The sequence below is a fragment of the Argentina silus genome (genome assembly GCF_951799395.1).
Source record: "Argentina silus genome assembly, chromosome: 3".
In the NCBI taxonomy this organism is placed as follows: domain Eukaryota; kingdom Metazoa; phylum Chordata; class Actinopteri; order Argentiniformes; family Argentinidae; genus Argentina; species Argentina silus.
The window spans coordinates 25,159,328-25,173,033 of NC_139657.1; the positions used below are offsets into that span (position 1 = coordinate 25,159,328).

The 13,706-nt window shown below is 48.2% G+C and overlaps 1 protein-coding gene across 2 annotated transcripts in view; it reads right to left on the reverse strand.

Moving 5' to 3' along the window:
- sipa1l3 (signal-induced proliferation-associated 1 like 3) overlaps nucleotides 1-13,706 on the reverse strand; it is a 57,500-nt gene that overhangs the window by 20,815 nt on the left and 22,979 nt on the right. For both annotated transcript variants that reach the window (XM_083665599.1, XM_083665600.1), the window contains exons 3-8: nucleotides 12,814-12,915; nucleotides 4,413-6,122; nucleotides 3,010-3,140; nucleotides 670-858; nucleotides 339-513; nucleotides 15-118 (exon numbers count right to left, since the gene is read on the reverse strand). In XM_083665599.1, the coding sequence (XP_083521725.1) occupies nucleotides 15-118; nucleotides 339-513; nucleotides 670-858; nucleotides 3,010-3,140; nucleotides 4,413-5,886 (2,073 nt within the window). In that variant the 5' untranslated portion in view covers nucleotides 5,887-6,122; nucleotides 12,814-12,915. The remainder of the gene's footprint in view (nucleotides 1-14; nucleotides 119-338; nucleotides 514-669; nucleotides 859-3,009; nucleotides 3,141-4,412; nucleotides 6,123-12,813; nucleotides 12,916-13,706) is intronic.

A 13,706-nucleotide genomic window follows, 5' to 3' on the forward strand; every position in this document is an offset into this window, starting at 1 on the left:
GTACCGTCTCTCACCTGCTGAGGGTTGTTGGGCATGTAGGGCAGCATGGTAGACACGTGGAACATGACCTCATAGCCCTGGTAGGTGGTATAGAGGGACTGGGTGCCCGTAGAGTCCGCTGGAAGGAGGGGGGAGGGGGGAGGGGGGAGGGGGGAGAAATTGTGAAACTCAAGTCTAAGAGAGTGAAGAGGACCCCAAATACTGCATGCAGGTGTTTGGACTCGGTCACGTGACCTCATGAGAATGCCCGACTTGAATTGTGCCTCAGTACAGGCTGAAACTGAGCAACGGTCTTGCCCTGCAATCTGCAGCACAGAGACACGCACACACACACTTACTCTTGGTGTCCAGCTGGGCTGCGTATTTGGTGAAACCGCGCAGGCACACCTGCTCTCCTAGCACGTCCAGGAAGGCCGAGAAGGCGGTCGAGGCCTCCTCGTTGTTATACATCTCTTCCTCTGTGCTCTGCCCTGCCCGGCACAGCAGCACACCCACCTTGTGCTTCTGACTCAACTACAGGAGAGATTGCATGGGTAAACATTACACACATATACACACACATACACACACAGACACACACAGACACAAGCCTGGCATTTCTGACTCAGCTTAATCATTGAAGGAGACCTTCACAAACACACTCACACAGAAACAAACACGCTCACTCACCCCCTGTTCGTCCAGCTTGAGGAGCTGCTCCGTGACCTTGGGCGTGCTGAGGGCCAGACGCAGGCAGGAGACACTGAGCTCAGGCACCACCTGCTCCAGCACCTCCTTCAGAGGCAGGCCTCTCACCGTGCCGTGTCTCCCCGTGGACGCCACCGCGTCCTCTAGGATGGAGCCCCGCAGGGTCACCAGCTAAGGAAGGAGGAGGGTTTTAGATTAGATTCAACAGTAATAATACAGAAGCCTCTTAAACACATACATAACACCTCAGATTTCTACCTCCACTGATACATATAGCATACGTCACCAGGTATGTCACCAGGTATTAAGAGTTCTATAGTACAGATTGACTATACAGGCAGAAATCTTGCGGCACGTGTGTTTCTAACCTCGTCCCCGGGCTATTGTGCACAGCGCATACGCCTGGAACAATAACATCTCAAACCAGGCCTTCGTGGGCCTGAACATACTAGTAACAAGTTGATATAGTTTCTATAGTAAAACTGCCACACACAGCACAGTGGATGGCAGGGGCCATAGCTACCAAGGTGCTTCATCACAGTCAGGGGTTTGCCATGGGAAAACAAACAAACAGTAGAGGGGGTAGTAACTAGATATAACTAGGTACTTTTAATTCTAGTCAGCTCCTGGTGGACAATGTGTGACTGACCGTGTGTGCATGTGTGCAGGAATGTGTACTGTATGTATGTGACGAGTGTGTGTGTGTGTGTGTGTGTGTGTGTGCGCATGCTGTGTCAGCACGGTTCTGACATCAATGAGAGACTAAGGGGAGTGTGTGAGACAGAACGGAGGGTGTTTGATGGACTGGGAGGGTGGTGGTGGTGGCTGTGGGAACAGTAGGGCTGAGTGGACTGGTTCAGTGAGCTGAGCTCTGTGTACATAGACATCGGAGCGGCCCATTGTTCCACATGGGGCTAAGGTGATGAGGCCAGGCAGCCATGTAATCCAGCTAGAAACAACATAGCAGCAGCAGCAGCAGCAGTAGCAGCCAGAGAGTTAACCAGGGAAGGCCCCTCCGGGAAAACAGACTAGATTAGATTTGACTTGATTGACATCATCAAGAGCTTTCTAATGATGGAGAGTACCATTTTGGCCCTATTGTAAAGGTGTTTGCAATGTCTTACGACAAACCACTCATGACTATTCGACAAAACGATTAATAATTTTCTAGTTTCTTTCCAGCGAATTTCTTAGTTACTTGCTTGTTTGACGACCAAAGGAGCTTTGAAGTTGAGAGTGCGGTATTTATTAAGTTGAAATTAGAACAAAAACGACAATATATTGGTCAGCCAGCCAGATGGTTTAGCCAATCACATCTCATACGAAACAAAAAACGGGTGCTCATCATACTTCGATGTATACAAAGCATAAAAGTACCTCTAAAAGTAGCCAGTTACCATTAAAGCCAATGATTTTAATTGAGTTTTCACAGTACGTAAAGTAGGTTGTGATGTCATTAAAAGCAATGGGCAGCGGAATGGTTCTCTCATGTAACCTAGGCTGATATTGTGGCCTATGCAGAAAAATCTTTAAAAATCAAGATTGGTTCACCGATTTATAAGACAGGTAGTTCAGGTGACGCAGTTCGCGCTAAAATTACAACACCTGACGTAAGATAATGAAGGTGCTTGATGAGATAGAAAAAACAGGCAACAATGCCCTAATAATTGTGGTCGGGACAAATGCTAGTATTTTCTAACACTAAAAATAAAGGGGAAGTGCTATTGGGCAAAGACCAGCACTTAAGCTAAGGGGTGTTTATTTAGTCTATTTAACTCCAACATACTTGCACAAGGTTGAAAGAGTTCTCGCCCAATCAAATAAAGCCTTTGCCATTAGAAAGGTCCAATCACATCACATCTTTTTCAGGACTAAGGGTGGTTTGACCAATCATGGTAGACCACTGGATGGGTGTGTCCCATCAGGCTGTGCTTGAGAAGTTCTTGGCTTGGCTTGACTGTGTAGGGCTGGGCAGGTGGAATTTTCCACTGGCAGGGAAGGGAGGGTATGGAAAGGGAGGAGGGGAGGAGGGGAGGAAGGTACATGGAGGGAGGGAGAGGAGAGGGCGTTGTAGTAGGCATGGGCCATGGGGGCACACAAGGCCCAGGCAATATCAGCTCCCACACAGCACCCTCCCACATACCCTAGCTGATGCACACAGACACACACAACCTACTCACACAAATGCATTAATTCACATTCACACACACACACACACACACACACACACACACATACATACACGCCCAGTTGTGTGACTCAGAGGTGTTCCCTGTGCTGTGTTTGTATTGGCTGAAGGGGGGGTGTGTGTTGGTACCGTACCTCGCTGGTTCGTACGATGGTGCGGTACTGGTATTGGTCCTTGAGGTCTTTAGTGTCGTCCAGTTTCTCCCTGCGGACACTCACAGCAACCGGCCCCAGCTTCTCATCCGTCCCAAAGTAGTTTGAGTGCTCTGCAGACACAGAGGCACACTGAGGATTCGTGCTCAAATGATGTCAACACACAAGTGTTGATCATGTCAACAAAAGCCTTTGGAAGTGGAAATGGAGAGATGCAGACAGAAAGAATTGGGGTGAAAAGGGAGATTGATTGGCAGAGGAGTGCTAGCAGGAGTGGTTTCAATCAATTTTCACCCCAACTAATCAAGGAACACGACAGGACAATGACAAACAACAGACAAGAGTTCTATAGCCTGTGTGTAGCGGTTACATCAAACTAGCCTGTAGTAGCAAGGCCCTGCAGGGATTTAGTCAAGGCCAGTGTCACGCTTTAACAAACAAGATATGAATACGGTCACATGGTTGAGAAACCTCCAGACAGAGAGCACATAACCAAGTAATTTACAAATGACTTAATACAATCATATTTGTCCTTTTAGCCGCACGACACAAACGCTTGCTTTGACATACTTAAACTGGTTTAGCGTTATACAGCAGAAACAAACAACAAACGGAAAAATCATTAAAAGGACAAATTGTTCCATCCTACTTTCATCTCTACCGTGTATGAGCGATTTCAGACCGACTATTTGCTTCACTAAAGCCCTTGAAAGTTTGAAAACGAACCCACCATTCCTACTCTAAAAGCCTACAAACATGTCTGCATAATCCCAAAACAGCTTGAACGTCCTCTCCTTAAGAAAATCCTTCAACTAAGTCCGCTTTACGTTTTGCTGCAAGCTATTCGTTAATCTAGTACTTAAATTCGTAAGACAACTTAAGAAGGAAGTCTTCCATTCGAGTCATCCCAGCACAATCAAGCCAGGCTGCTGCATTATTGAAGAGGCTCAGGCTTGCTTAGTGTACACGCTTTGTCCTATGGTATGAACATCCATTTTCAGAGGCTTTTTGACATGCATGCAGGGCATTAAAGCACAGGATCCATCTCACGCTCCTTCTGAAGCATTCGGCGTTGGGGACAGCTAGGGCTAGAAGTATTTTTGGAACGGTAACCTTTATCTTTATCTGGTTTCAGGCAGACATGTCACAAACCCTGACAAAATCTGTCATTAATTAGGAGGTTAGGGCAGATGATTGTGACCTGGGAAGGAGAGGGGGGAGTGGTGATGCTGGGAATCACTTCCTTAGCAGAATGTGTGTGTGTGAGAGAGAGAGAGAGAGACAGAGGGTTAGGGATAGGGATACATTTATGGATTGATTTGAAATTGAAACACAATGTTAGACCGTTTATAAGCTACATGAGCGTGTCTGGTGAGGGACCCTACCTTTTCCATGGAAGTAATCGCGGTAGTATTTAGCGCCCAGGTCCACATGCTCTATGCTGTAGAGCTTCAGCCTGTCCAGCCTGGTCACTTGGTGTTCGATGGGCACCTCCAGCACAGACACGCTGGCGTTACTCCGCCGCAGCCATCCCCTCGGCCCCTCCCCTGCGCCCCCCTCCCCTCCCCGCTCGGCCGAGGAGCTCAGGAAGCTGACGTTGCGCTCCCCGTGGCCCCCCGTCTCGTTGCGGAAGTGGGGGCAGCTGAGGAGCAGCGGCCTGGAGTTGGGGCCTCCGTCCAGAGGGTCCGTGCCCAGGGAGGGTGCTGCCTTGGATAGGGGCTCCGTGACCAGAGTCAGGTCTTCGGCGCTGGAGTAAGCGGGGTCAATCCCCCCTATCGCCATAGGTCTGGATACGGCCAGGGAGACGGACGCGGCTGACGCCCCTGTCGCGGTGTTCCGTCTCTGGGCCGCGTAGCCGCGCTGGGCTGCCGCCTCGTGGAGGTCGAACAAAATGCTCTGGGCGTCGTAGTGGACAAAGCTCTTGGGGCACACCCACGGTTTGTAGGGGGCGTCTGCCGAGTTTCGCCCTCCCCCCTCCTCCCCCCCAGACTCCCCTCTGCCTCCGTCCAGCTCCCCCCGACTGGAGCTGCGCAGCTTCCGAAAGAGCGAGGACGTGCCCAGGGACGACTCGGTGCCTCCGCTTTTCTTCCTCACCCTGCTCTCCGGCCCATCCCTCCGCCCCGTCCCCTCTTCGTCCCCTCCCCGAGGGCTAGGGGTGGGAGAATGACCTGAGGGGAGGGGTGCAGAGTCAGGGGCGTGCAGCAGCTCCCCCAGGCGTATGGGGGCCGAGCTGCGCTGGTCGGGCCTCTCCTGGTGGAACTGAGTCAGCATGTCGAAGAAGCTCTGCTCGGGGATGCCCTGTACGTCTATGGAGGAAGTGCTACCGTACTCCCGGAACAGATTCCCCATTCCCCCTACCCCTCCGCGACCTTCCACCTCGTTCTCGTCCTGCTCGCTCAGTGTCACCTCGCTGTTGGAGCGCTGACGCAGTGGCGGGAACCCCCTCTCGAAGCCCGCCATGCCGCCCCCCCCTCTCATCTCCACGTCCTTGCAGCGACGTCGAGGTAGTCTAGCCACCCCTCCGCGCACCAGCCCGACCTCGGAGGGAGAGAAGACGGACCAAGAGGCTGCAGTCGCCATGGGGTCGTCTCCGTGGTGATTGCTACCGCCGCCTAGCCCGTTCTCCAGGAGCGATTCCTTGGAGTGCCCGCGGCGTGGGGGCCATTCGGCGATACGTGCACGGACACCCATTTTAGGAACGGAGACACGGGATTGGCTGGCCAGGTCGGCGGCGAGGGCGGCGGGGTGGCCATTGGGGGTGAGGCGGACGGGTGCAAGAGCCCCTCCTTCTCCCCCACTGCCCCCCTCCAGCAGGTCTGAGTAGGTGCAGGTGACCCCTCTGTCTCTGTAGCTGTTCATGGCGCCACCCCAGGAGAGCTCAGGGCAGGACAGCAGGCAGGGGGGCAGGGGGCTGGCATCCCGGGCCAGGTCGGGTGCTGGGGGAGAGGGAGCGGAGCCCCACACACACACTGATGCTGCGGCCTCCACCTCCCTCACACATAGCTTTCACTGGGGGGGAGGGGTGGGACTCGATGGGTCCTGGTCCCAGTTACGTCTGTCCTCCTTTCTGTTCTGTTTTCAGGGTCTGGGATGATCTATAAAGGAGACAAAACACATAGAATTGATGCTTGATAGAAAGTGGAGATTGCGAAAAAGACATTATAAACATAGAAGGCTCGACCCCTAATTCATATTTGGAATCTAGGCCCTTGGAGTGGTATATGGTGTGGCTGTGTCTGTGGCTCAGTTGGTAGAGCATGGCGCTAAAAACGCTTAGGTTGGGGGTTCGATTCGTGCTGGGACCTGAAAAATGTAAGTCGCTTTGGATAAAAGCGTCAGCTAAATGGCATATCTTATTATATACTGACCACAGAAGCTCAGTCTACTACAACAGGCGTCCTGTCTGAGCTGCAGTGCCAGGGTTCCTAGCCTGTCCGCGTGTGTTGTCCGACTGTGCCGTGATGTGATGCCCAATCGCTGCCGACCCTCTGCCAGTCATATGCCCCACCATCTGCTCCCGACACAGCCTAGTATGCCAACCTGTCGCCATCACAGCTAACATTAGACTATTCATGTAGTATTACAATGGTAACCCGCCTTTATATTACTTCCGTTCTATTCTTCCCCCCTACACTATCGTATCTCTGCCGTCTTTGGCAGACATTTTAGTAACTGTGCTGTGTGTGATGTGTAACTCACTTCAATGTTTGAATAGATGCCCACAAGGTTTAATTTATAATATTCTGAGTCGATTTATCTCTGCATGAGGTGTTATTATCCTGAAAGTCTGTCCGACAAGAGTCTGGACCTCGACATCGGCCTGCATTGTCATACAGTGGAGGCTGGTGGAGGTAGAAATTGGAGGATGGGCTCATTGTAATGCATGTCATGGAATGAGGAATGGTATCAAACACACACACACTTGATACCATTCCTCATTCCATTCATTACAATGAGCCCGTCCTCCGATTTCTACCTCCACCAGCCTCCCCAGTTGTCATAATACATCAGTATCTCTCTCGTTGCTCTGTCATTAGGAGGATCCAGTGAGTGTAATTAACATATCCAGAGTGTGTTTGCGGTGTGTATGTGTGTGTGTGTGTGTGTGGGCCAGGGCTGCACAGTGCAGAGGGAGTCGGAGAGGGAGGGAGGGAGGGAGGGAGTTGGCAGGAGACGTACATCAGAGGCCTACTGTAAGTAATTACAACGTGAGTAATTAAAAGGCATTAAATGCCTGCTTTACATCTTCTGAAGTTTGGGCCAAAAAAGCTGTGTCTGCCGGAGGGCCTGACAGCCCTACTCTATTTTTTCTTTTTTTTCTTTTCTTTTTTTTAGTACCGACTCCTGTCTTGACGAAAATCCCTCACATTATTCTGTAATCCATAGGATGCCTTATTACAGCAAGCCTTGAGTCATTTACCCTGTTTCTCTGCTAAATCGCACTGTTGCCCTATATGAGAAGCTGCTCGTTTTACAGATGAAAGCTAATGTTGGGATGGTGTCATCGTGCGTCTTATACTCATGTTAAACAAATTAATTAAGGTGTTGGCCGCAACACAGCCAAATCACAGCAGCAGGAGAGAGCAAGCAATTGCCTGAGGGGGGTCGGGAACCCACGGCTCCTGATGAGTCCTATTAGTCTTGATTTGAAAATTCACACTGTCTTTAACTTAAAGACAGTGTGAATTTAGTCTCCTGACTTCTGCCCAATTAGATCTAAGGGCACAGGCTGGTATGGAAGGCTGAAGGACTTCAGCCAACCCATGATAAGTTTAATTGTGATATGAAGCACATTGAAGTCAGCCCCACCTTAAAGGGGTACTTTACTCCAAATAAATGATTATGTATATATCCAAAATGTCATCACTTAGCAATTTGAAAAACTCTATGTTTACTTCCTAGAGTAGTGTAACGAAGCATCAAATTCGTCATCAAATCAAAACTCTTGGCTGCACTTTTGACCCTGCTCTGCTATGCCTCCGGGTCCCAGAGAGCACCAAGCGCCAGCTCTGTGCTGATGAGTTCACTTCTTGCACGGTTGAGGGAAAATATAGCAGGGAATTTAAATTATCTTGGTGAGGAGGCGGACACTTTCTCTGTAGAAACAACAGCAACTACTACTACTAGCTAGACAGACTATCGAAATAGACGCGGTTATGACTGCAGTAATTTAATCAGATGGGCAAGTTTTGGTAGAAAGGATTCAGGATTCTTGCCGCAGAGTTTTGAACCGGTTGGAGATTGTGTCAAGTTGTCTTTGTAAGACCAGATAGAAGTGTGTTACAGTAATCTAACCTCGACTTGACAAATGCATGAACCAATGCTGTTGTTGACTACATTTGACTTCATTAAAAAGGTCCAGTATGTAAGGTAGGAATGGGATGAATGAGTAGAGGGACTGGTAGATCATAAACTGAATAAAACTGAAGAGATACAAAAACAAGGATAAAGAGATTGACCCAGAGGGACGGGGTGATGTTGGAAGAGAGAGAGAGAGAGAGAGAGAGAGGACTGTTAGAGTGGCGAGTAGACTGAATAAAGTAGGGTTCGGATTAGGGATAGAGAGATTCCAGAGTAGAGAGTAAAAATAAAAAGAGGAGAGAGGGGGGGTAAGAGAGACATAGCGATAGTTAGCAGGGAAGAGAGTGAAGAGAGTTGGGGGTAGATTGGGAGACTAGGGAGGGTTTTTATAGCGAAAGGGGCAGTGGTGAAGGCTGATTCTATGTGACTGTCATATCGAGTCACTGCGGTTCAGCGAGCAAGTTCCTGCTCTCCTCGCCATCTCTCCCTTGCTCGACCCCCCCCCCCCCCCCCCACACACACACACACACACTGTTCCATCGCTTTGACTTCTCTCATCCTCTCCCCCCCCCCCCCCCCCATAAAGTAGATGTGTCCTCATTTGGTTCTCCGTGAGTCTGAAGGGCTCTGGCAAGGAGGAGGAACAGGGTAGAGGGCTGGAAGCCTCAAGGATGAGGAGAGGAGAGAGAGTCCTTAGTTTCTGAATCATTCACCATGGGTGACGTTATTGCTATGGTGTACTGTTGTTTTTACGGTGAAACGGCGCTGCGTGTCGCGTGCTCTCTCTCCCCTTTCGGTAGCGATCAGCTAATTACAAGACCGCTGCCTTCGTGCAGAAGCGCATGCTCTTACACGCACACACACACCTCTCCATTGTCCCGCTGTATAGACTACTGCATCTGTCATATGAGCTCAGGCATGTCTGGCCTGCTGCTAAACCCATTAGCATCACTAATGCACACGCACCTCGCACACGCACACACACACACACACACACACACAGCCTGACACGAGGTGCTTAGCCAACAGATATTCTCACACACATATCATCATCCTCCTGGGCAATGTGCCAGTCCAGTTGAATGATTGGCGAAATGTTGGGTCATATCACTGTCAGTCAATCAATTCACTGAAAGATAACACATCAGCCACCCCAACCTGTGTGTGTGTGTGTGTTGCAGCTGCAAGTATGACGTGTATGCTAATAATAACCCTGCTTGTCATATGAAGATAAGACTCAACGGGAGAAAATATCTCTCTCACCGGTCTGTCACTCCCTGCAGTTGTTGGCTGTGGGCACAATAGTCGATGATGATGAATATGTAGTTGTTGTTGATGAATATGGATCAGATCAGAGAAGCTGCGGCTGCGAGTGTGTGTGTGTGTGTATGTTTAGGGTTTAAGCCTTAACTTGAGATCCAGACATAACTCAGACGTTCATGCAAATGCCTAATTGACATCAGTGCATGACTTATGCGAAAGTCTTGAGTCACGAATGTGCCCTGATCTGAAATGTGGATTTGATCCATAGAAAATTGGTTCAACTTGAACCCTCCACCACATGGCCTACATGACTAACGCTGTCATGATGATGACGAAGAAGGTTGTAAACATGACAGCTAATGTCAACTTCAGGCAAATGACAACCCTTTATCCAGGTCAGCTTTATGCCTAGCTCTAAACAATTGGGTTAGAACAGTGTAATGTCAGATCTCGCAAGCTGTAATTAGTTCTTGCGACAGTTATGTAATCTTGACAGTGTTGCAGTATGTTACCCTTAGAATTAGGCAAATTCTTGACCACCTGACTACATTAATTGTCACTACATTAACATGTAATTCAAAGCTTATCCTCAAGGCACAAGTGATGTGCGGGTTGACTCATATGCTAGGCCTATATTTTTAAATCAGCAAGTAAGGCTTTCACACTTGGTCCCTTTTAGCGAATTTTATGAACTCAGAGCACCAAAATTGTCATATGTAAATGCTCAAAATTAACTCGAACCAAAGTGAGACCATCTTGGACTGTAAGGGTTCACTTTCGGTTTCGCTTTTTTTGGGTGTAATGTAACCGCTCTGTCATGACTTGCCTGGCTTGCCGTACATGTCACATGCTCAATCAAGGTGCAAAGAATTTCATTGGCCAGTCTTGGTTTCATGGAGTTCCAATGAAAGACGGTGCTGTGAAAAGCAAAGTGGACTGAGACTGCATCACTGCTAAAAATGGACAAGCATGAAAACTTCAAATCGAGGGGCTTTTTTGTGAATACAAAAATAAATCTTCATTGAATTTTTCCTCACCACTTGGTTCATTTTAAAGGGGACTGAGTTTGGTTCTTTTAAAAGAAGACTATATGTGGAAAATACCCAAAGGTGATGAGGTCTCAGTCCATTTTGCTTTCACAGCACCGTCTTCTAGACCTGACAGTGACAGGTCTCGTCAAGCTTCGGGTCTCTGTGCTGCTGTGCTCTCCAAGGCTGGCTGCCATTGTCTCCATTGATGTCCTGTGACATTGCTTTGCAGTGTGTCTCGGATAACCTCTACTGTCACTGCTGCTACCGTCTATCCCGTCATACCAGGAGAGCCCTAGAGGAGAGGCTATACCACGGATGGGGAACAAAATATCCAAATACACCTATGCTCACACGAGATGCATACGTGGGTAACGAAGGGCAAACCTCCTCTTGCTTACTGATTTGCATGTGGGAGGTGAAGGGCGTTACGGTACAGGGAGGAGAGCTGTTGTGAGGAAGGGTGGAGATGGAGAGATAGTGAAAGGTGTTGGAAGGTGCCTCAATCCCCCTGAGGTATACGAGATATAGCCTATTTGGGAGAAGCATCCGCACACAAGAAAATGCACCCCTGGTTTGGACACACGCTCTGCTAGATATCTCTCTCCCCTTCTCTTGTCCCTCCCACTCATTGTAATGAAAAATATTAGCCTCCCCCCATCAACATACCTCAGGAGTAATCTTTGTTGTAATGACACAGGTCTGTTTGCTACAGTTGTCACAGAGAACAACTATCACCAGTAGGCTAAATCTCGATTTTATATTCAAACAAAAAATGATTTTGCGCCTACATTTTTTTTTATTATCATAATGCCATTGCCCACCTCTCCTGCCCCACTTCACCCCATCCAAATAGGGGGTGAAAACCTTGAAGTGGGTCATTAAGAGACTTTGCACCCTGACCATTGTTAACAAACGGGTGGGGGAAGGTGAAGGAGGAATTAAACGTCCAGAAATTGTTTTATTTAGTTGTAGTTTTGCACACTATGCAAGATGCACAGGCATCTCTGTCACAGCCTAGCTATGTTTCTATCCAGTCTCTATCCCACTGAAACACAAAATCCTTACTCCTGTCTCACATGAATATTCCTATAACTATATTCTGTAATCCATAGGTTGCATTATAAAAACCGACTTGCATTGTCGCGTGTAGGATGCTGCCTGCGAATAGGGCCTAAGAAAAATGTGTGATGACTATAACAAACAGTATGGGTTAAGGTGCCATTGCTTGGTTAAGATAGCTTGATATTTAAACCATTTCCCCTCTTCATCTACCTATTCTATCACTTGTGGAAGGAGGTAATCTATCTAACAAGCTGAATAAGCAAGGCTCTACAATCAAACCATTCTCCATCTAATTTTTATTATAGTGATAATTCGAAGCGAATACCAATAATTCAGCACTGTCAGTAATTTATACAGACAGAAGGATGGATCTTTTCAGCTCTTGTGGTGACCTTCAGCAGCAAGTCTGAACACTCACCTCTGCAGCAGGCCTACGGTGATGGTTGCTGGCAGAGGTAGTTGAGGTTTCACAAAATCAATCTAAATAGAGTTGATCTTCAGGATCTCAGCCACAGAATCTCACACACACACACCAAACACCCAGAGGAATTTAGTGCACAGGACATCTGATACTGTACATCAAAACAGAAGATCAGGTGATGCTCCGGGTTAAGGCTGGACCACAGAACACTTTTCAGCATCACTAATAGGACTAATGCCAACGACACATACAGAAAAAAAATAAACACAAACAAACTATAGGGCTCTGGGCCTACAAGCACGCGCTCGCGCACGCACGCACACACACAAAGAGAAACCACATAAGATAGAAATCAACAACACCAACATCTGTGTGTAGATAGACCTATATGCACACACGTGTCAGAGGCCCGGTCTATGCAAATCAAACCCAAACTAGGCCGATTTGCTTGTTGTTTAAACACTGACTCTATATGAAGTCATATAGACCACAAAGCATTCACCTGAGGATAATAAAACGGTAGACACTATCAGACAAACACTATCAGACAAATGCCCCCCCCCCACACACACACATACATACACACCTTTTTTTACTTGTACAGCCAACCAGCCACCCACTGCCTAGGCTGCAGCAGTATATTGGTACTGTGCTACAGTAGCATACACCCTCCAAAACACACAGATGTCACATGCCATACTCATTTACCTGCTCCAGCTGTGCAGGTGAGGCGGGCGTTGTCCGTGTGCGTGTTGTTTCAACGGTGAGCAGGGGATCAGTGTCGCCGGGCGGAATCTCTCCCTCTCTCACCTGGATTAAGAGATGATGGGGGTTAGATCCACGGACAGCTGATTATTACGTGTTATTAATGACATTGGGTCGAATTACCTGGGCAGTAAAAAAAACCTTGGCGTGTCATTACAAAACAAAGTTTAGAAATAAAAAGTCAGCTGACTATTCAGAGAATGCTCTCCTCCAGACTGAACACAAAGTTAATAATGCAAACAATTGAGAGGGGGAGGATGTGTGTGTGTGTGTGTGTGTGTGTCACCACAGAGGCAGAGGACAGCAGCTGCTGTCAGTTCCACGCTCATCAGTTAATTCGTGAGTCCATTGTGTGGGACAAGTCTGAACTGAGAAATGCCAGAGGCTCTGTCTGGCTCTTGCACACGCGTGCACACGCACATCACACACAAACAATCCATAATAAAATAGGCCTACACACACTGGCACAATTGACCCATTTATACTTGGAAACACACCCAAGTTGTCCCATCTCCCAGGCATCATTCATAAATCACCATAAGCAGCACCAGTATCAGATTTTTCCCAAAATAGGAGACGGCTCTCCTTGGCAGAGCAGAACCTACGGAAAATGTTCGTAGCCAGTTTGTTCGTGTAGCCTGCTTTTGCATTTTTGTGTCCAACATTAATTTATGTATATATTGAACAATGCTGGAACAATCTGCAGCCCCTGGCCTCTACCCTACACGACTCAGAGATGATGCTTGTTTTACACAGATGATCTGGTGCCAGTAGCACCTGCAGAACCGGGACTGCAGCAAAATCTCTCACAAGTAGAGGAATATTGTCAGGAGGTG